Source organism: Cheilinus undulatus, linkage group 18 (assembly GCF_018320785.1).
Source record: "Cheilinus undulatus linkage group 18, ASM1832078v1, whole genome shotgun sequence".
Lineage (NCBI taxonomy): Eukaryota > Metazoa > Chordata > Actinopteri > Labriformes > Labridae > Cheilinus > Cheilinus undulatus.
In genome coordinates this window covers 11,292,537-11,315,114 of record NC_054882.1, presented here as the reverse complement: position 1 = coordinate 11,315,114, position 22,578 = coordinate 11,292,537, and the positions used below count along the sequence as shown (strand labels likewise).

General features: G+C 39.1%; 1 protein-coding gene across 1 annotated transcript in view; it reads right to left on the bottom strand.

The window, feature by feature from the left end:
- The window catches only part of LOC121525849 (coiled-coil domain-containing protein 162-like), a 24,592-nt gene extending 2,014 nt beyond the window's left edge, over positions 1 to 22,578 (bottom strand). Inside the window, exons 1-21 of the mRNA XM_041812018.1 lie at positions 22,479 to 22,578; positions 20,935 to 21,049; positions 20,565 to 20,665; positions 20,032 to 20,170; positions 19,407 to 19,560; positions 18,868 to 18,963; positions 18,514 to 18,678; positions 18,147 to 18,370; positions 8,524 to 8,662; positions 8,313 to 8,433; positions 8,115 to 8,224; positions 7,848 to 7,997; positions 7,687 to 7,734; positions 6,972 to 7,139; positions 6,197 to 6,349; positions 5,923 to 6,057; positions 3,414 to 3,566; positions 2,911 to 3,120; positions 1,146 to 1,266; positions 941 to 1,003; positions 560 to 708 (exon numbers count right to left, since the gene is read on the bottom strand). Of these exons, the coding sequence (XP_041667952.1) occupies positions 560 to 708; positions 941 to 1,003; positions 1,146 to 1,266; positions 2,911 to 3,120; positions 3,414 to 3,566; positions 5,923 to 6,057; positions 6,197 to 6,349; positions 6,972 to 7,139; positions 7,687 to 7,734; positions 7,848 to 7,997; positions 8,115 to 8,224; positions 8,313 to 8,433; positions 8,524 to 8,662; positions 18,147 to 18,370; positions 18,514 to 18,678; positions 18,868 to 18,963; positions 19,407 to 19,560; positions 20,032 to 20,170; positions 20,565 to 20,665; positions 20,935 to 21,014 (2,679 nt within the window). The 5' untranslated portion in view covers positions 21,015 to 21,049; positions 22,479 to 22,578. The remainder of the gene's footprint in view (positions 1 to 559; positions 709 to 940; positions 1,004 to 1,145; positions 1,267 to 2,910; positions 3,121 to 3,413; positions 3,567 to 5,922; positions 6,058 to 6,196; positions 6,350 to 6,971; positions 7,140 to 7,686; positions 7,735 to 7,847; positions 7,998 to 8,114; positions 8,225 to 8,312; positions 8,434 to 8,523; positions 8,663 to 18,146; positions 18,371 to 18,513; positions 18,679 to 18,867; positions 18,964 to 19,406; positions 19,561 to 20,031; positions 20,171 to 20,564; positions 20,666 to 20,934; positions 21,050 to 22,478) is intronic.

Below are 22,578 nucleotides of genomic sequence, written 5' to 3'. Positions count from 1 at the left end.
GATACCACTGATCATTAAAATAGTAGAGATTTGATCATTATATAGGGCACCAGTATATTGCATTAACTCAAAAACCTACAATTCTGTCTTACATTTTTTTATAACTAAATTAAAAGACTGCACAGTATTGGGTGTCTAGGACTTCTATGTTAGTTATTATAGTATCAAACAGGTTTTGGCACAGTTTGAATTTTTTCTAGACTCATCAGTGTTTATGTGTCTAGTGTTATGACAACTATTTATTTCCTTACAAAAAAGTCAAGATATATGTAATGTTTCACCATTCAGCTAGAAATATTTGGATTTGATTATTGGACCATATCTCCTAGCTCTAATAAGGAGAAAACAGCATTTATAGATACACGACACCTGGCAGACTCGAGTCCTGTCAAACTCAAATAGGACTAAGACAAGCGGTCTACATCATATCACAGTATCCTCACAGTGAAAGTCTCAGGTGTTATATTTTCTTGTTTTCTACATCTCTACTACAGATGCATCATTTCGAACAGGAGGTTAAACTTTCTGAACCACTCCTCTGTTTCTGCAGCTCACTCACTGCTTTAGGTCTCTCCGTTCTCGCGTGTGAATGGCTCCTGGCTCTTTCTGCTCTCTGTTGTCGTTGCTCTGCAGCCAAGTCCTGAAGCGTGGCATCGTTTGTGAGGCTGCCAAGCTGCAGAGCGGACTGCTGGGCGGCCCGGCGTAAACCTGAGCCAGAAATAGAACAGAGACAGAGTTTAACTTCTCCACAGCAAGGTGAAAACACGATCTGTAATAGAATTTAAAATTTCATCACTGAAAGTTACAAGTTTCTGGAGAACATGATGGCTTTTATTTAACTTCTGCACCACATGAGCAGCTTGAAATAAAAGTTTGATTTGAGAGCAGATTATCGCTTCAGTGCTCTGAGATGGAGGTGAGAGCCTGGTGGGTTCAGTACCTGCTGAGGGGCTCCCATCACTCAATCTGCTGACTGACAGCGTGTAATATGTCCTGCTCTGCCCTGTGATGGAATCAGCAGAGAAAACACCAAGAGAAATCATTCAAAGAGAATGAAATAACTCTTCAGAAACAAAGTTATCTGGGGAAAATGGCTGAATACGGGGAGACTCATGAAGGCTGCATCCAGCTGTGTTGATTTGTACCTGTTGAAGGAGTACACCTGGAGAGAGCTGCTTCCATGTGGTTCACCTGGCTCTGCAGTCTGTCCACCTGCTCGAAGGCTTCCTGTTTGAAGCTGCGCTCCTGCTGCAGCTTTCCCCTCACCTACGACCACAAAACAGACAGCAATGAGCTTTTCTAGCAACAGAGTTTAGCTGTTTTTATTTCAAGTCATTAGCCAGCAGCTGTAACACTGTAGTGTCTTTGGTGAACCCCTGACTTTTTGTCAGGCACCATCATCAAAAATGCTCCCCTCTCTTTCTTTCCTCAGCCATCCATCCACTCCCTCTGTTCCTGTCCCTTGTCTTCCATTCAGTAAGGAAAATCCACTGGTTCTCCATGAATTGCAGTCCTGATATCACATCAACATGCCTAAAAAACAGTGGGCAGGGTTGTCTCTTTTTTCCCTGCATGGCCTATGCACAAGCAACATGAGCGAACATCAGTAACAACTGTAGCATCTTGATAGCATGCAAGCGTTGCAGCTCAATGTGGTTTTTGCCCCATTGCCCCATTCCTATTTTCCTCTCTGTTGCTCTCAGGCAAGAAACAAGGAACGAGGGAGATGACAAGGTACCAGGAGTGTCTGACAGGAATATTTCCATGACTTTGTATCACAATTGTTAGCTTGCTTTTAAAAAGTAAAGATAGTTGTGCATTAATCAATCAATGAATCTCCATTTGTATAGCACCAATTCACAACCCAAGAAAAAAACTTTACAAAGAGGGCAGGTCTAGACTTTACTCTCAGTTGTGGCCTATATTTAATAAAAACCAATGCTAATCAGTAACAGTGGCAACAAAAACCTTCCCTTAAGGGGCAGGTATCTCAAGCTGAACAAGACTCATGTTGACAGCCCTCTGCCAAGGCCGCTCTGGGGTTGGAAAGCGCTAGTAGGATAGACAGGGGTGGGAGAAAAACAGGCAGACAGGGACAGGAACATTACTACTAATAATAACATGGATAATATCCGTATCTGTGTTTGAAATGTTACTCTGATTTGTGTTAAGGGTTGTCAATACAAAGTGCCACACTTTCGTTTCTCTGTATTATATTAAAAATGCTAGATAGCTTCTCTCTCCTAAGCCCCATTGCATCAAACCATCTATTCAAAGCATCCTCTCAGGACTCTGCTTTTCAAGAATGGCACAATAAGGTTATTGCATGCTTCAAAGATTTATACATTGGTAGTACCTCTGCATCATTTGAACACTTAAGTGAAAAACTCAGTCTTTCAAAGTTAAACTTTTTTAGGTACCCTTAAGCAGAAGATACTTTGACTTCCATACTCAAATGGGTTGACTCTACCTCTGTATGTGCTCTTCACTGCTTAGTTCAGTTCGAAGTGGGGCAGAGTTTGCATAAGTGAGGTCTCTCCAGGTATTATGGCTTCCTCCATAACTAAAAACATGCAAGTTGGGTTTCTGTGTAACTCTAAATTGCTCATAGTTGTGAATATGAGGGTGAGGGCTTGCTTTTCTCTTTATTGGCTCCAACTCCAAACCCTGCAAGACCCCAAACAGGACCAACAGTGTGAATGTTGTGAATTTCTGAGTAAAATAAACCCTTGCTGAATTGTGTTAGAAATGCATTTTCACAAAAAATAAAAACTATGTTTTGTTCAGCTAAAAAAAAAAGTCATACTATAGGTATTGTAGCTTATAGTTTTTGGAGAGTAACATCAACAGTCTGACTTTTTCTTCTTAAATGTAACACCCCCTCCACTCAGCTGTAGATCATAAACACACCTGTTGGATCTCTTTGGCGCTGCGTTGTCGGTGTATCCGGTTCATCCTGCTGCCTCGGTCCAGCTGCTCGCTGAGCTCTCTGAGCTGTCTCTCTCTCTCCTCCATGTCGGCTCTCATTTGTTCCAGACTCTGCACGCGATAGCTGTCCAGCTCCTGCCGACTCTGGGCGTCTTGAGCAGACTGATGCCGTGACACACGCAGCTCCTCTGTCTGTTTTTCAGCAGGGAATCAATGAGAAATCAAGGTTTACAGTTTCTTAGCCTTGCAGAGTTTGACATTAACACAGAAATGTAAATGTCAGTGCTCACAAAGTTGTGGAACAGGACATCTTTACCAATAAATTTATGTAATCTTCAGTTAAAGGGCTTCCTTTATGCAAAATCTGCATGCATTTTACAGAGACAACAGTAGGGTGAATTTGAACATAAAATTCTTGACACCACTTCAGAAAAGTTGCAGGCAATGCTAATCTTTGTGTTGCTATGTGGATCAGCTTCACTCACCCTCTTACTGAGCATTTTTTTGTTGTGGCTGCACTCAGCCTGACTGCAGGTTAACTCAGCCCTCACTGCCTTCAGCTCCTCCTGCAGGACGATCACTTCCTCTTCTGCTCTCATCTTCACTCTGAGGGCCTCACTGCGACAGCTGATTTCTCTCTACACATGGTAAAAACACAGTAAACATTAACCTTCACACTGTGAAACTTAATTAAATGCATTTGAGATGTTTTATTGCATACATACAGGAGTCAAACTGACAAGTTTTGACAAGAGAAAGGTAGAGAACTTTAAAATATGAAGAGTTTGGAGGAGAGTTGTCACAATGCCAGTTTTTAGACTTCAATATGATTCTAGTAATAGTTTAAAAATACTGATACGTATTTCCATACAAATGGCAACAAAATATAAATCCTAGCCAACCAATTTGAAATAAATAATTGTTTTAATGACCAAAATAATGCACATTTCTTTACACGTTCTAAATTGCATGAATTTATTCGCAGTTATTTTAGTAAAAAAGCACTGCCAGCTCATTTGTTCAATTTAGACAAGACTCTTTTGTTTGAGGCAACTTTGGATTGAAATATGACTGAGGGCGCACTCACACCAGGCCATCCGTACCGTGCCATATTCTAACCATGCTGAAGCCCATTTGACCCCCTCCCCTGTCCCCCCTTTGGCCCGCACTCACACTGCTCAACGCATCCAGGCCTGGGCACGGATATGTGCATGTGCAGTCATGTGCAGACGCCATCACACGAAGCATCCACCGTTGATGAATTTATACGTGTTGATGACTCAGTATGCATAAGTGTTGTTGTTAGGCTGTAAAATAGCAGCAGATTTATACAATATCTCATCTGACACCAGAATTGTTTCCCCTGACCTGGAATACGCTACATTAACTATACAGAGCCCTGAGAGAGAGAGAGAGAGAGAGAGTGGAGAGTTATCGCTCACAGCATATAATCTGGCCTGCTCAGAGTTCCAAGCACTTCTGCTGAATGAAACCCGGACTTTGTAATTCGTATGAGGCCCTACAGTCATTTCTCTGCGTGTCCTTTATACTATCTGAATCCCCTTGGCATTCCTTTATGTGCCACGAACTGTGCCTTTTCTCAGCGTAATCTTGGATGCCTGATGCACCAAACAAGCTCTCATGTGTCCAGAGCAGAATTAAATGTTTGGTTAAAAGTTTTTTTACTGTGACGAGAGCAATTTTAACCATCCGATGAGAGCTGGAGGTGAAAACGCCTCAGGATTAATAAACGATGCTCTGTTCAAACGTCAGCGATCAAGATCCCAATTTCACTTTTTGGTGACATGAAATAGAATTAGAGGTAAGTTAATTCAGTGAATGATAGTTTGTTTAATAAGAGAGGTTAAATCAGCCGTGTGATTAACCCCGGCACACACTTGTCCACGTATTTGGCACTCTCCTTTATGCACAGAGGATGGAAGGTGTTTGTTAACCTGTGAGCTGCTGTTTGTGATTAAAACAAGGGAAGAAGCTTTATTTTACAAACCAAAAGTCCTCTCACAGTCATTAAAGCCTGACTTTACAAGAAACTAGTCAGAAATGTGGACTGGACTGGGATCCTGCTGTCTCTAGCATGCAGCTACTGCCTAGTGGGCTCTCTGAGGCGGGTCCTCTTGTTGTTACTTCACGCTACGTCACATTCCCGCGCTTGTGCTCCTTCATTTGCATCCGTGCCTAGGCCCACCTTTTCCATCTGTGCTGGGGCCGCGAAGCTTGCCGTGCCGTAGCACGGAATGATTGGGCTCACACTGGCCAAACGTACCGGACTTTAGGCTGAAACAGGCCCAAGCACAGTATAGTGTGAATACACTCTGAAGATCTGCAGGGTTTTTTTAATCTTTCATATTTTTCAAAGGATCAATAATTACGAGTCACTGATACTGAATTGTTTTTAAAAAGTGGTGTCAAATATCAACGTACTAAATATTTTGGTATCTTGGTTTGGAGTCACATGGGCAACAGATATTGCTGAATTCTCAAATTAATCCAAACATGATTGTATTCATTAATAATCAGTATGCTTTTATTGATAGAAGAGACAGTGGACAGAATCAGAAACAGGGAGGAGAGGTGGGGAGAGACATGTGGGAAAGTGCCACAGGCCAGATTCGAACCTGGGCTGATCTTGTATGTGGGGTGCGCCTTTACCACTGGGCCATCTGCTCCAGTATGCTTTTTTAAGCCAAAATACTGTTTCAGTGCTGATAATCTCACAATCCAAAGTAGCAACAGGTTTTGAGAATTAATGTGAACAAAAAGTAGCTTTAGTCTGGGTGACTGATGAAACGTGTTAACCTGAATGGGTGTGGAATGATTTTATGAACAGGGTAAAACTAACTCACCAAAGATAACAGACTCACTATTTAAATTCCTTATGTTTTCTTTAAATTGAACATCTTAGTTTGTTTTCTGTGGTCGTTTTCCTGCAAAGGTGACATTTAAAATCAGAGTGTTAAATATTCTGCAGCTGACCTGCTGAGCTTGAAGCAGCTGTCGGTGAAGTTTCTCCTGGTCCACCAGCTGCTTCCAGCGGCTAAGAGTCTTCAGTTTACAGATCAGAGCGCTCAGCCGTCTATTCTCCTGCTGTAGCTCATGGACTTCTTCTTTCTAACAACACAGGAGGGAAAAAAAACATCCTTTAAAAAATCCTTAATTCTGCAAACGAAAGCTTTTTTCAGTTAAAACTACAAGTTTCTGCACAAAAATAACATTTTCTTGTAAAATTCAACTCATTGAGGTTCAGTACCTGTGACTTTGTGAGACTGAGTGCATCATTGTCTTTGGTGCAGCCATACTTTTTCTTGAGTTTGATGATTCGGTCCACTCCCTCACCTCTGACTCTGCTCACCATCTCGCTCACATCCTGCTCCACCTGAAGACGCTGCTCCTTAAGTCTGACCTGAAGGAAGAACATTCAAAGAGGTCAAACAGCTCTTTAAACAGTTTCAGTAATACACTTTTGAATAAAAAAACCAAACATGCAAAAGAAACAAAAGGTCATTTCTTTCTTTTTGATTTTTACTTTTGATACATTTTGTATCTTAACGTCTTTATGCTTGATGCCCTCCTCCCTTTTTTAGATCACATATGTTTTGAATTTTTTTGTCATATTTGCTCACTCACCATTTTAAAGCTCATAATGTTCCCGATGATCTGTTTTATGAATTAAACTGTGTATGAGTGTAGCTTTGTAGATAAACTGAGCAAATAAGAGGCTTAATTATTTAAAGCTTGGCCCCTGACTCCATAAAACTACAAACTGTAAGTGGAGACTTGGAGAAAATGCTGATCTTTTTAGATAGAACATCTGTTTGAATATTGTTTTCTAAAAGGATGAAGATTTACTTTGGAAATAAAATATGTACCATTTTCTATACACAATCTAATAGGTATGAAGGTTAAATATTATGTAAAATTGTGTGCAAGTAATCAAAACCAAAAAAGGAAAATTGTATTGATGCACCTTCCTTTGCACATCATTTTGATAAAATCATTTTAATATATGACAGCCAGTTTCTCACCTTGAGCTGTATGCAGGTGGTGCAGAGGTGTCGCACCAAAGGCTCATATCGTTCCCTAAATCTCAGACTGAGTCTCTCCTCTTGAGTTCTCCTCTCCTCCTCCAGGTGAGCGGCCTGAGCCTGCAGCTCTGAGATCTCCACCAGCAGCCCACGACACACTGAGGACACCTGACGAACAGCAACACAGCACTAGCACGTTTAATGATGCATCAAACAACATTCATTCTGCCTCTTTAAATTCAGCGAGTACGAGCGCCCCCTGCTGGCAGATTTCAGGTGGAATCTGAATAATTACACTACCTGAAAACAGCTCGTCCAACATGAATAACAACTAATGATGTTTACGTTCTTAAGGGAAATATATTATCTCATGAGTTACACTGATTTCATATTTAAAAGCCAGTAATGGAACATATTTTCTTTAAATGATAAAGAGAAATAGAATAGTCTTAGATCTGGCAGAAAAAAAGACACCCTGGCTGTTTTTCTCTGTTTGTCACACAGATTACAGGCTTCAGCTTTTTAGTTGAAACCTCCAAGTTTCTTTGAGTGTTACACTTCATTTCCCAGTAGTATCTCTGGACCTGCTTTTTAGCAAACAGCATGGCACAAACTTACCATGAGAGTTATACTCTAAAAATAAAATTTAAGCCATGTGTTAACATCTTTCCTCACATTTCTGTTTTCCAAGTTAGAGTGTAATGACAGCAGTTACCTCTTTGTGAGAGCTGCTGGTCTGAGAGTCCTTCAGATGTTTTAAATCCTGAGGATGAACAAAGAATAGAGCACATTTAAGAAGAATGCAGTCCTGGTTTTGTGAGCCATAGACAAATAGTGCTATTACCAATTAAAAACACATAATGTGTGAAAATGTACCTGCTCCTTATGAAGCAGCAGCTGTTTCTCCTGTTGGAGGATCTGCTCATAAAACTGAGAGTAGAGCAGGAAGCTGCGACGCTCTCGCTCCATCACAGAGCAGCCCAGCTGAGTGAGACTCTGCTGGAGGTGATCCTTAGAGACACACAGCTGAAAAGAGGCTCAAGAGTTTTATTACTCCACATGTAAACAGCTGTAAGACGTCATAAAACACATGCAGATGTAGTTTACAGAGATTGTTGTCCATTATATCGTGCAGTAGGTCACCTGTCCCTCAGCTTCCCCAGCTCCCTCCATCAGCTGCTGGATGAATGTCTCCAGGATCTGCGGACGCTCAGAGGAAAAACTGAACTTCACTGAGGATTTCCTCCACAGATCTGACCACAAAGAAAAGTGGTATCATGACTTTAGTCTGTGTTCAGTATAAATTCAGAGCTTTAAGGTAGATTCTGTGTTTTTGTGTACCTGTGGGTAGAGTTGTGTCGTGTCGAGTTCGCTCTGAAAGCACCAGGGTCATCTCTCTGCTGATCCTCCTCTGCACTGCTCGGATCATCTCACACTCAGTGCTCTCCAGCAGTTTGTGAACCTAAGAGATGGAAAGTGTGTTATAAAGGTAATGAGACGTAAGTACAAGCAAACAAAAGTATATGTTTTGTGGTAGCTTTTTGTACTGTACCTGCCAGGTTTTCACATCCACCTCTGAAGCTCCAGGTGGAGGCAGGAGTGAGTGGCTGCCAGAAACTAAAACCTCGTAGTCCCGCTCTTTACCCATGTGTCGAGCCAGAGCTCTCATACTGGGGTAAAAGATTTCTGCTCTGTGAAGAACAGCCATATGATTACATAACTAAATATAATACGGGTTTTCCAGAGTATTAAAATGCATCACAGCTTTTTGTTAGAAGATGTAGTTTAAGCAGTGATTTTTTAAAAACTGTGCAATTTTTTAAAAAAGATTTTTAATGTCATTTAATTGCACTTAAAATGACCTCATGTCCTATTTGGGAAAACATGAAATTGGATGAATAAAAAAAAATCTGCTGATGAAGAAACAGGGAAATTACTGAATACCCATAATAATCACAAAGTGAATCATGGATTAGGAATGTAGAGTAATAAGAGAGGCACCAAGTTATTTCATTAAAGAAGTAATCTGATGACGAGAGCTGTAATCAATAAATAAAACATGGTAAGATTTTAATCTATGTAAAGTAAGCTTATCAAAACTTTCACAGAGGCTAAACTGATGTTTTTAGATCATTTATCTGCCTAACCATAAGTCAAAACCTAAAGAGCATTAAAACTGTTTGGAAAATTGCTGAAATTAGTAATTTCTTATCAAAAAGTTGTTAATTTTCTCCTCTTTAATTTGTTGTTAAGCTACTCAAGTGTACATAGTTGTCTGATGTTAAAACATTATTTTATTTTTTTAATTTGTTTTTTAATTTTATTTTTTCTAAATTTTGATTATTCTAGTTTTTTCTCTCTTTTTTTATTTATTTATTTTTTAATTTTCTATTTTTTTTATTATACCTTTATTTGTTGTGCTAAACGTGAAAATATGCTAAGGGTTGGGGACTTGAGTCTGTTTATTTACTTTTATTATTATTATTATTGTTCTTCTTCTTATTATTATTATTAGGGCACAAGCACCAAGTGGTGTATTTGCTAGGATTATTTTACTTATGCATTTCCAGTCATTGCACGGACTTTTGAGGTCCTTAACATTTCTGAATTCTCAGGAAACTTTGCACTTACATCCGGTCTCATGAAAATTTTGATATTTTTTGGGTCTCCAACATGAAAATTAAGAATTGCAAAAGTAGCGCCCCCCAACAGTTTTCAAAGTTAAAGCCCCCTCCTTTGACTTTGTCATAGATTCATGAAATTTTGTGTGCAGGTGTAGCTTGGGGAGATCTATAAAAAAGCCTCTTGGGCCTACACTCTATCTCCAACAGGAAATCTGCCATTTTGAATAAATATGCAAAAAAGAGGCTGTTTTTGGCCTTTTCCAGGGGTCATAACTGGATTAACTCCTCTGAGGGATTTTATCCGATCGACTTGTACTTCAGCACAGAGCTACATGAGACATGGATGATAAAAAGTTATTCGGGGTTTTCTCATTAGTCGAAAGGTGTGGCCATGGCGAGCCCTCAAATTTGCATATTTCTCTGGTAAACAGGAAGTAGTTTATAACTCAGCTGTGCATTGTCCAATTGGTCTCAAACTGCTCTGGCATATTGATGGTCATGGCCTGCACCCATTCATATGGTCAGATTTTAAACAGATCAAAGAGCCACGTAGTGGTGACAGGAAATGTCAAGGTTTATGGTGCAAGCTACAGTTAAAAAACTATCCAAGATATCTACTTCAACTTTGTGTCAGGAAGGACTAAAGAAGTGGATTTAGCTTTGTGAAAAATAAAATTGACTTTTCGTCAGTGGGCGGGGGCTTGAGGGGGCGACAAAGTCAAGAGTCACCATTTTGTCTCGCCAAAAATTTTTACTTATTCATAACTCTAGTATACATGGTCATATCTGAGACAGATTTCATGTGCTTGATAGCAGTCCAGGCCAGAACACATCCATTCTTGAAATTTTGAAAAATTGTACAGCACCACCCTCTGGCAACAGAAAGTCACTACTCCTGAATTTCACGTTGCAGTACCTACATGGTCGGACAAATCATTCTGAAATTCACTCAGGCAGTTCCCAAGGAGTTGGCCTTACACATATACAATGGTCAAATGTCTATGTTAAAAATCATGGCCACCAGAGCGCAGATGGTCGAGTGGTTTAGGGCGCTACCCATGTACGCGGGCGGCCCAGGTTCAAATCTGGCCTGTGGCCCTTTACCACAAGTCTCTACCCACTCTCTTCCCTGTTTCCGAATCTATCCACTGTCCTTCCTCTGTCAAATAAAGGCATGAAAAAGCCCAAAAATAAATCTTAAAAAAAAAAGGTGTGGCCATGGCAATTTTTTGTTTGCCATGAAACAAGAAGTAGATTTTTCAAATGGTTATAAGACATCTAGAGCAATGAAACTTGACAAAGAAAAATCTCATTGGCATTCTGAGATGATCGATGTTAAATTTGTAGGTGGGCATGGCCTATTGGCTCAATGGCATCCGCTACAACATTTCAAAAATTCAGCCCCCCCCCCCCAGCAGGTTTAACCTAGGATTTTGAACATGTGTGGGCAGATGCGTAATGTTGGACCCATATCGTAAGTCAAACAGAAAGTCAGCCATTTTGAATTTTTGGTAAAACAAGCCATATTTTAGGGGTCGTATTTGAACAAACTCTTCTGAAGGCATTCATCCAAACTACTTGATCTTTGGTATAGAGCAAGAAGAGATGTCTTAGGTCAAAAGTTATTCAGGGTTTTCTCATTAGTCGAAAGGCATGGCCATGGTGGCCCCTTAAATTGAAATGCTTCATCATGTGATAAAAGTGGCTGGTGCTCACTAAAAAATTTCCATTTATTACAAGATAGACCAAATCCTGCTGAAATTAGCCCAGGCACATCCCTCAAGGTTGGTATTACTCAAATTTGAAGGTTAAGAGTCCTTACCTAAAATGGTGTGCTGGTGACAATTTTTCATTTGCCATGTAACAGGAAGTAGAATTATCTAGTGCTTACAAAACTTGTAAAGCCATGAAACTTGGCAGAAAAACACCCAGTAGCAAAACAAGATGATTGATAGGATGATTGTCAGTGGGCGTGGCTTTTTGGCTCATTAACACCCCCTACAGTAATTTGAAAGTTCAGCCCCTGCAGCAGGATTATCTGAGGATTTTTAAAGTTCTTGAGCTTATACGTTAATTTAAGTTCTACAAAAAAGCCTTTTGGACCCATGCTGTAAAACAAACAGGAAGTCTGCCATTTTTATTTTTGTGGTCAGAAAGTAGCACATTCAGCATAATTATCACTACAGCCATTTTTACAAAAAAACAGTCCTCTGAGAACAGAATCCATTTTCTTCTTTGTTTTGTTTTTTAAGGTTTGGTGTTTAAATGTCAATCAGATCCACTTAAGTGCCTGAAACTGCTGTAGTATGCATGCCAGGCCAGTAGCTGGCAGTGTGATTGACAATGAAACACATGCATGCACATCTTTCCTTCCTCCTGGTGGTGTCAACAGACCAACATGGCTGACACACAAATGTTTGTGTGGACAGAGGAAGTCGGGTTGCTTCCTAGTGACAGTCAACAACAAAATAATTAGACATTTAAAAAATGGGAACATACAAACTTTTTCAGGAAGTGAGCAGCACAAACAAACAGCACATTTTTGTGTCAACTGTGCAGCACCAGGCCAAGATCAAGTCTCTGACAGACTACATGCAGAACATGGAGCAGAGGAAGAGACAGCTGGAGGAGAGCCAGGACGGTCTGACCAAGGAGCTCGCTAAGCTGCAGGCTCACGGTTCTCACATTTATATTAACCATTAAAACATCTGAGCTCAAGTAAAAACAGGTTAACTTGATTTTTCATCTTTGTTTTTTCATCAGAGAAAAGACACAAGATGTCAGGAAAGGAGAAGGAGGACATCAGCAGACACGATGGGGACATAAAGGTGAGGAGGAAACATGTCACTGAGTATCTCTGTTACAGAAATGTGAAATAGCTGAAGTTTTTTTTGTCTGTGTGGCACAGAAAACTCTGGAGGAGCAGCTGGAGAACCACAGAGAGGCTCACCACAAACAGCTGAGCCAACTGAGAGATGAGATCGAAGACAAGCAGAGGATGCTGGACGAGCTCACAGAGTAAGTCTTACTGTTTTAAATCAAACTACATTTTTAAAGACGTTAGAGAGCACAGACATAAGAAGAAACACATGGCATGAGATATCTGAATCAAAGTCTCCAGTAAAATAAGTACACTAATAACTAACTGCTCAACAAAAGACCCGGATTGTTGAAAAATACCTTTGCAATAACCCCATTTTAAAGTGGTGAGAAGTGGCAAAAATTGATTAAAAGAGGCATAAATGGTCAAAAAGCAGAAAAAAATGGTTTAAAGGTTCAAAATTGGGATAAAATGTCAAAAACTGGGTGAAAAGTGTCAAAAAAGGAGTTAGAGATAACAAAAATGGTCAGAAAGCAGCAAAAAATGTGCTAAAAATACTAAAAAGGGACTAAAATGGCCAAAAAACGGAAACAAAATTGGTAAAAGGGCAAAAAATAGGCATTAAATGGCAAAAACTAGGTGACAAGTAGCAAAAATGGGGGGAAAGTGATCTAAAAGAAGGAGTTATGGATGATAAAATTAGTCAGAAGCTGCAAAAATGTGGTAAAAAAACAGTAACAAATGAATAAAACTGGCAAAAAGCAGCAAAAATGTGGTAAAAATTAATGAAAAGTGACTAAAATGGTCAAAAAGCTGCAAAAAATGTGTTAGAAAATAGTTTAAAGTGGCTAAAATGGCAAAAAGGTGGACGAAAAAGTGGTTAAAAAATATTGGATGGTGACTACAATGGGCAAAAAGATGCAGAAATATGGTAAAAATGAATGAATAGTGATTAAAAGGACCAAAAGAAGCAAAAAATGGTGAAAAGGTGTAAAATTTGAATAAAATGGCAAAAACGTGTGTAAAGTGGCAAAAATGACATTATAAAAGGAGTTACAGATGATAAAAATGGTCAGAAAGTGTCAAAAATGTAGTAAAAATTAATGAAAAGTGACTGAAATAGTCAAAAAGCAGTAAAAATGTGGTAAAAAAATAGAAGTGACTAAAAAGGTCAAAAAGTAGCAAAAAAATTGGTGAGAAGATGCAAAATTTGAATTAAATGGCAAAAAATGGGTGAGAAGCAACATAAAAAAGGAGTTACAGATGATAAAAATGGTCAAAAAGCTGCAAAATGTGGTAAAAAAAATAGTGAAAAGTGACTAAAATGGGCAAAAAGATACAAAAATGAATGAAAAGTGACTAAACGGCTAAAAGCAGCAAAAAAATTAGTGAATAGGCAAAAAATAGGCATTAAATGGCAAACACTATGTGAACAGTAGCAATAATGGGTGAGAAGTGACATAAAAAAGGAATTACAGATGATAAAAACGGTCAGAAAGTGGCTAAAATGTGGTAAAATAATGGTGGAAAGTGACTAAATTGGCAAAATGCTGCAAAGAGTGACAAAAACGTAAAAAGTGTCATTTAATGTCAAAGAGAGCTTAAATTAGGTAAAAAGTGGCCAAAAAATTGCAAGAAAGGGGAAAAAATTGCAAATAGCAAAAAGCAGGATGAAAGTGGTAAAAACTACAAAACTGGTGAGAAGAAGTGGCACAAATGGGCTAAAAGAGGCAAAAATGGATTAAAAGTGTCAAAAAAAGGAAAAAAAAGGGAGAAGAATTAGAAATAAGGGTAATGAAAAACTAAGAGGAAAAATAAAGGTTGACAATTTAAGCCTCCTGTATGAGAGTGGGAAACAAACTGATTCATGTTACTGATATGGATCGTTCCTGAGGTGAAAGTTTTTTTAAGGTTTTCTGGAGAAAAATATTTGAAATGAAGACATAAAAGAGCCACAAACCATCCCAATGAAGCCACACGTTGAGTTTTACTCATTCAGACTAATAACGGTTGGGGACGAGACTTGAACTGGATCTGGAATTTAGTCTAAAACTGTCTAAACCAGGCCTAAAATTTTGACTTCAAGTCTAGAGAGACGAATGAAGCAGTAGAAAAATCAACAAACCTATTCATGTTTGATGTTTTTTAGATCTAGGATATTTCCACAGATTTGATTGGTTCTCACTGAACCACTTTATGCTGGTTTAAATTATCCTAAGGTTTGTTTTTTATTGTTTTTTCAAACCAAAGTAGTGACAGTCATTACGACTGTCTACTGTGTGTGATCCTCATGAGGAAGGATGTAAAATCTTCGTACCACTCCTCTTTACTGAGCCAGGAACTTTTAGCTGCATACGAGTGTAGTCTGGCTTTACACTGGCTCTAAAAGTCTACACACACCTGTTACATAATTGTCATATGAAGGCTCCCTACCTGGGGTCCGGGCACCCCTAGGGGGGCGCCTATAATGAACTTTTATTTATAGGGTCATGATTGAAAATGTGATGTAAGAGGAAGTATTAGAGCCCTCTGAAAGGTCAAACAAAATAAAGAGGATCTGTACATTTCTTGGATAAAGGTGACATTTAAAAGTACATTTTTGAGATGATAAAGTCGTATTTCTTCAAGAACCTGAACTCAGAATTTTCTAGTTCAAAAGTTCTAAATTATTACATCATGCACTTTAAAATTTCAAGTTTGTAATGTCAGAATTGAAATTTCTAAATTAGTGAATTTACAAGGATACAAACTGAAAACATGTATGACTTGTTAAATTAAAAATGTGCAAGATTTTACTCAAAAATTGACTGAACCTTCTCATTTTTGTATTCTTATGGTGGCTCTAAATGCCGTTGTAATAATGGATAGTTTATATGCAGATATTTATGAAGAACTCATTTATGCAGGCCTGTTATGCTGGGATTTAGTCAATAAAACAATTAAAAATGATGTTTAATTTCTCAGAGATTGTCCTGGGGGGCTTTAGAGTGTTTAGAGTAGAGGGACCCCAAAGACAAAAGGTTGGGACCCACTGATGTAAAGGTCTGTCATTTCAGAAATGTTCTGCCTTGTACCATTTTTGAAGCCAAATAACTGTTTGGAGAAGTTTCCAGAAACCAGAAGAACAAAATGAATATAAGTTAATGTGGTTTGTTGACCTTTCTCCAGACAGTTACTCTGCTGTTAAAAAGCACCCAATCATAGCTTAGCGAGCGTCTCCTCTCAGTCTGAACCAGGGTCTGCTGCTGGAGCAGGAGAGGCTGATGTCAGACTACGACAAACTGAAGACTGAAGAGCAGGAGAAGGACGCCAAGCTGCAGAAACTCATGTGAGTCAAGGACTCATCCGTACGTTTATTTATGTTGAATGTGAGTTCATGTGGTTTTTGTTTGCAGGCTGCTGACTGAGCAGAGGGAGCAGCCCAGAGAGGACCTGAGGGGCCTGGAGGGTCAGGGTACCAAAGTATCATTTATTTTGAAAGGGCATTTGAATGTACGGAAATCAAGAAAATGGACAACTTCACTTGTGTTTCCATTTGTGTCCAGAATGGAAAAACAAGTGAAGTTGTCTGTTTTCTTGATTTCCGTACGTTCAAATGCCCTTTCAAAACAAATGATACTTTGGTACCCTGACCCTGGAGGAGAGCGTGGTAAGTATTTCCTGTTTCTACAGCGGAGGAGATGAAGTCCTCAATGATCATCCATGCATGCAAATAAAGACTCTATCCTGTAAAACTCCAGCTGTGTTGCATAACCCCCTACTTACATCTCTGACGGCTCCCCAGGGGGACGCCACACTGCATCCCCCCTTCTCCATCAGGCATGCCTTGATCCAGGTACCGGCCACAGTGGGGTTTGAACCCCAGCATTCCCTGCAGAACTGGTCTAGTCCAGTCCTCTGTGCCACCGCCGCCATACCTTTCACACTACCACCTCTTCTCCTAGCGCATTTATCCTCTTTGTTCAGGATGTGGCTTTAAAATTCACTGAGACCAAGATGGGACTCGAACCTGGAACCTCCAGACTCTGAGTCAGTCCACTATCTCTTTAGGCTACAGAGCCAGACATGCAGCAGAGCCTCAGAGGGGCCTTTCCGTCTTTATTTGGACTCAAATCTTGAAAACTTAGAGACTTTGGTTAGATTTGAAAGGCCAACTCCTGTCCAGGTCTCCTGAAGTCTAGATTTGGACTCAGGCTTTTAAAATAGATGAACCCATGGTAAGACTTGAACCTGTGAACTCCTGACTTAAAGTCAGTCGGCTTTTCCACTAATCCACTGAGACACATACCTGTTTGTGTTTCTCAGAGGATCTGATCTCTGCTTTTGGGGACTGGACTTAAAAATGCACCAAGAATCAAACCCACAACCTTTCAACTCTATGGCAGTCCTCTTTACTCCTGAGTCAGCGATTTACACCAGCAGCTTCAAAAATCCACAGAAGATTTGAACCAACAACCTCATGACTCCAGGGCAGTTACCTATCCAACTGAGCCAACACACAGGCTAAAGCTAGCTGCAGTTTCTGTGAGACTTCACGTCTGGAGTAGAACACCTCTACAATCCACAATCTTTGCTGCTGAAGACCATTTTCATACTTGAGTTGCACATCTCCATGAGTGATTATTTTTGCTGCTGAAGACCATTTTCATACTTAAGAGAAGATATAAATAGGTATAAAAGCATTGACTAAAATGATGTAACAAACTTGTACACATCTTGAGCTCTCTATTTGCTCCTCTAGTTGATCTTCATCACCAATGATTAGAACATTCAGTTAATGCTTTTAGCCACTCGGTCATTTTTTCTTGTGGTGTGAGCGCGCACACAAGGAGAGGGAGTGAGGTTGCAAGCATGCAAGAGAGAGAGAGATAGAGAAACAGTGGCTGAGTCAAGCAGAGCAGAAAGAGGAGCTGTGAAAATGACAATACAGTGATTTGTTCATAATTTGGAGCTGCATTCAAAATTTTCAGTGCTGATGCCTCCTTCTCATTAGTTTTCTCATTACTGCCAAAATAATGGCAAGCTCTGGAAATTAATGACAGGTATGACCCTCTGTTTCTGTGACAGTGTGAGTGTTGCAAAGCTCACATAACCCATGGGTGCAGCACGCCTTGTTGCTGGCATGCAACGGTTGCTATGTATCCACTTTCGCGTAACACCTCAACATGCAACAGGCTGCGAGGGCCCGTTATCGCTGCTTGCAGCTTTAATTATTATTATTGTGTTGCATGCATCTTTTTTGGCCCAGTTTTGATTCGTTTTCCTTAAAAAAAAAAAAGAACAAGAAGTCTTGTGGTGGATTCGTGATGTGGAACGTTTTGGCTCTGTTTTTAATAAAAAATCTACATTTGATAGAAAATAACATTAAGCCTGCTCTTTCTGACTGAACAGCAATATCTTAAAACTGCCAGAATATCTCCCTGGAAAAGTGCTGAACTCTGAACACTTTCTTTTTTCTTGTTTTATTTATTTATTTATTCTTCCCATTTTGGTTTCACACATCCCTGTTCTAAAAAGGAGAAAAAAGACAAAAAAGAGGAGTATTTAGGTTTTCTTGCATTAAAAATGGATCAGACTGGTTAAGACTGTGTTCTTAACCTAGGTGATCAGCAACAAATGCAGACATCTCTATGTATGTATGCAATACTCTGAAAATAACTTGTAACTTTCTTCTTTTTTATCACCTTTAGTTTAACACATTTATAAACAGCCATCCAAAGTATCTCATACCTGTAGAGTTTGACAAACTGCTGATATAAACTGGGCTCCGTGAACACCTGAACACCCAGACGAGTTCGAGCCCAGCTCTCCTTAAACACCTGAAGCTGCTTCGTCAGCAGGAGGAAACCTCTGAGTACAGACTGAACCCTGATTGGAACCTGAAGAGGAAGAGCAGACTCTGACACAGAAACTTTTTCCCCTTCTTCTTCAGTTTCCATACACAGTTTATCCTCCTGAAACAAAGATGAAACAGTCAGTGCAGTTATGCTAAAGGGAACGTTACATATACATTTGTGGACAGATACTCTCTGCTATCCTGTTAGCCTCTTTAACCATACATTATAATGCAATAATAATTTAAAAAGGAGTCTTTTACATCTTCAGGTTTTTCATCATGCAGAGTGTCTTCCTTTTTGTCATGGAGACGCACAGGCCCTGCTTCTTGTCCACTGTTCAGGACGTCCTCCATGAGCAGAGACACACCGAGGATCGCTGCGTTGGCTTGCAGTCTGCTGCGATCACTCAGACCACTCAGACACAGCTGCAGATAAACAAACAACCTCACTGTTATTGAAAGTGTAAGCCTATTTCTAGATCAAATGATGCACAGTTTATAAAAGGGGTTTTAGTTTAAGTAGCTCACATGGCAGCTTTACTGTTTCACATGAAATAAACAAAGTTAGAGACCATCCTTAGGCCACAGCATAAATAAATAGATTATGTGTTTAACCTGCATGCAGTATTCAATAAGAGGGATGTCCCAAACACGCAGAGGGAACAATCCATGGTGGGCCAAGAAACTTCTCCACGGGTACATCCTCTGTGCCTGCAGGAAGATAACATGACATAAATTAAATAATAAAAAAATCAAATTATTCAGGGCGCAGATGGCCTAGTGGTTAGGTTGCGCCCCATGTCCGCAGACACCAGGGTTCAAGTCCGGTCTGTGACTCCTTTCCAACATGCCTCACCCCCACTCTCTCAACCCTGTTTCTGACTCTATCTACCGTCCTCTGCTCCAAATAAAGGCAAAAATATATCATTAAAAAAAAATCCAATTATACCTTAAACTTTAACATGTTATATGAAATTTAAACATATAAGACGATGCTGGCATCACTGAGTCCAACAATAAACGGGACATTTTAAGGATTCATCTGAAAAGAAGCATGCTGGGAATTTAGACAAACAGAAAGAAGTACTGGACAAGATATGTAGGGGAAGAAAATTTTTAAAAATGAAGAAAATTCAGAGGTTACTTAAACCCACCTGACAGTCTCGGGTCAGTAGAGGTTGGGGGACAGGCAGCGTGACACTGATGAGGTTGGACTGGATGTTGTCGCTCAGCAGAGGGAGAGCGTTCACCATGTTGTCGCTCACACTCTGATAGGAAGCAATGTTACCGGAGGAGAGAAACCCCTCCCTTTAAACAAAAAGAGAGAAAGAAAGATACGTTAATTACATTTTGGGATTATTTTATAGTACAAAGATGAAATGACTTGCATGTCTTAAGCTGGCTGCACATGTTGGACTAAATTCTCTGACAGTTTTCAATTTTAAGTAAAATGAGCTGTTCAAACAAACCAAAGAAAACAACCATTTTTAAACTACTTTTTGGCTCTTTTTTAAACAAAGTATCATTATTTTTGGGGTCCTAGCCTTGCAGAAAGAACGGTTAAGCTTTTCTAGAAAGAAAAATTATTTTTTGAGACATTATTGGGGAAAATAGCAGAAATTATTGCATAAAGGCACCAGTGAAAATACAAAAAAGGAATTGTTTTAAACTTCAACAACAAAAAGGTTTACTTAACTTCATGAAGAACTGCTTTTATTCCTTAGATTTACTGGATTAATCAACTGTCCTGATAGATTGACAAAATCCCCCCACACTGACCTGATGAGGAGTCTCACAGCTGTATCAAACTGCAGCAGGAGGACGTTCCTGCGCAGCTGCAGCAGACGTCCGACAGAGTGCAGGCTGCTGGGATCAGACAGATGCTCGACCTGATGCTGGATCTCCTGCAGCTCTGCTCCTGTACAGAAACCCCACAGGACAATGTACATGTGTAATAGGATCACTGGCATTGACTCAGCATACTGGATTTAAATTAGATTTAAATTAGTCCATATTGGAATAATGCCTGGTCAATACTGTATTTGTTTGCAAGAAAATAATTACTGTATGTAACTTCAAGTTTTTATCCACTCTTAATTCGTTGTAACTGTATACAGTATTTTATAAACCATACTTAGTTTAATTCATAAATATAAGCCAAATTCTGCACTGAACTTTATGATCTGAAATACAGATAAGCTATACCGTACAGATTTATTCAGGAAAAGAACAGTTTAGGTTAGTTTGGTTTACTGTTGGAGTAAGTGGTTACGTTTCAGAAAAATTGATGTTTTGTCAAAAGATGAACTTACCAATGCCTTCGCTTCCTCCCCAGTCAGCTGACAGAGAGCCAGCAGCATCCTCTCCTCTCCTGCAGGTGAACGTCGCGTCTGTGTTTCCCAGTTTGGAGAAACTAACATGGTAATGAACAATGTCATGAAGAGCTGAAGCAATCTGCAGAGTGTGATAGAGAGCTGCAGCACAGGCCTGTTCATATCACAACAACAGAGTCACTGGTTAAATAAAAATAAAAAGTTTTAACTGTAATAATTATGTCAAGAGTGAAGAAAACACCTGTACACTTTAAGACTTTTATTAAATACTACACATGTCCATTCATCGAATAGCACTGCAACACATTACTTTATTAAAACAAGTCAAGCTCTTGGAAAGAGTCCTTACTGAGACTGAAAGTGTTCTGAACATGTACAGGACTTCAGAGAAGTGAGGGATGAACCACAAGTTGTGGAGAGTTTCTCCATCAGCAGACATCAGCTGCTGCTGACACTCAGAGGTCCTGTTTGAGAAAAAAAAAAAATTATAGAGTCCAATAAAAACGTTATTTCATTTATGTATTCATGAATACTGGTTGTAGTTTTCCACATCAGAAATATATGCACAAACACACTGTCCACCTTTTTCATCCCTGTTTTTGTAGGGATGCAGGATATTATCTCCAAGTTATCAGATCGCCCAAGAATATTTCTGCATATATTTGATGTGATATATTGGCTGTCAATATCTGATATGTTAGAATAAGTTTGTAGAGTTTAAGGCAGGAACAACAGACCTACTTGTTTATCCTCATTCTTTAGACTATAAACTCCCTTGAGTTTAAGTTCTAACTATATTTATATATCCTATTGATATCATAATCATATAAAATAAATTTGTATATGTTTCTATGGTGGATACTGACAAAATCCAATATTGTGCATCACTAAGTTTTTGTAAATTGTTTTGAGTGCTTTATTTCTGTAGTCTTAAGCATGAATTATTATGAATAATGATGTACCCTAACAGAGACGCATTCTAAGCATAAGTGGGGACAATGAATTCTAATGCACCGTGTAACATTCAACATACATTTTTAAGGTGCTGTTGAGAAATTTCAACATGTAACTTGTATACTTGCCCATGTTTTATTTGATGAAGAGAATGCTCTATTATAATTATCTTATTCAATTTCACTTGTAAACATTTTCCTCACTTTTTTAACATATCAGTGTAGTCTAGTGTTTATGTTTTATAAACTGAAGGTTAAACTACTGTTTCACTCATCCTACAAATTTCCTTTCTTCCTGCTGATCCTTTGTTTTCTACAAATGGAAGATAAAAATTAAACTACCAGGTTCTAAGTGGGAGAAATTAATGATGCCCTAGTATTTAAAAAAAAGATGTAAAAGAAAAAAAAAGAGGATGCACATCCAGGAGAGAAAAAGTTCCCCACTGCAAGCGGCTGGTGTCCTTTGATATGTCTTCCTTCACATTTCTCTGTGAAACACCTTTCATAAAAGAAATGCAGTCCAAAGTGCTTTACAACAAAAACAATAAATGCACAGAGGGTATAGTTTTATAAGAAGATGATTTCTAAAAAAAAAAGAAAATAAGGATGAAAAAAAAGAATAAACTCAAAATCTAAATTCATTTGATGAAAACAAGAGCAAAAAAGGACAGAAATAAAATAAATGCATCCCAAAACATAATGTAAATAATACCCATATAAGAGAATGATGGAAACAAATGAAATGAGCCTAACATTAGTAAACAGAATGCATAAAACTGCTAAAAGACAACTTTCAAAGAAGTGCAGCTATACGGCAATGCAGAGAGCAATACTGTCTTTTGGGTTTGGGCTTAGTGTCCAAACGGCTCTTTTTGTAATTTTCTGTAATTATACTTAACTTTTTAACTTTTGTAACTCATCAGATTTAAGGTAGACACACCTGGAGTCAGGGAAAATGCCACCTTGTGAATCCAGCGTGGCTCTTGGATCAATTGCTCGCCCCATCACAAAGTGCAACTTTTGCACGGAGGGGATTTCCT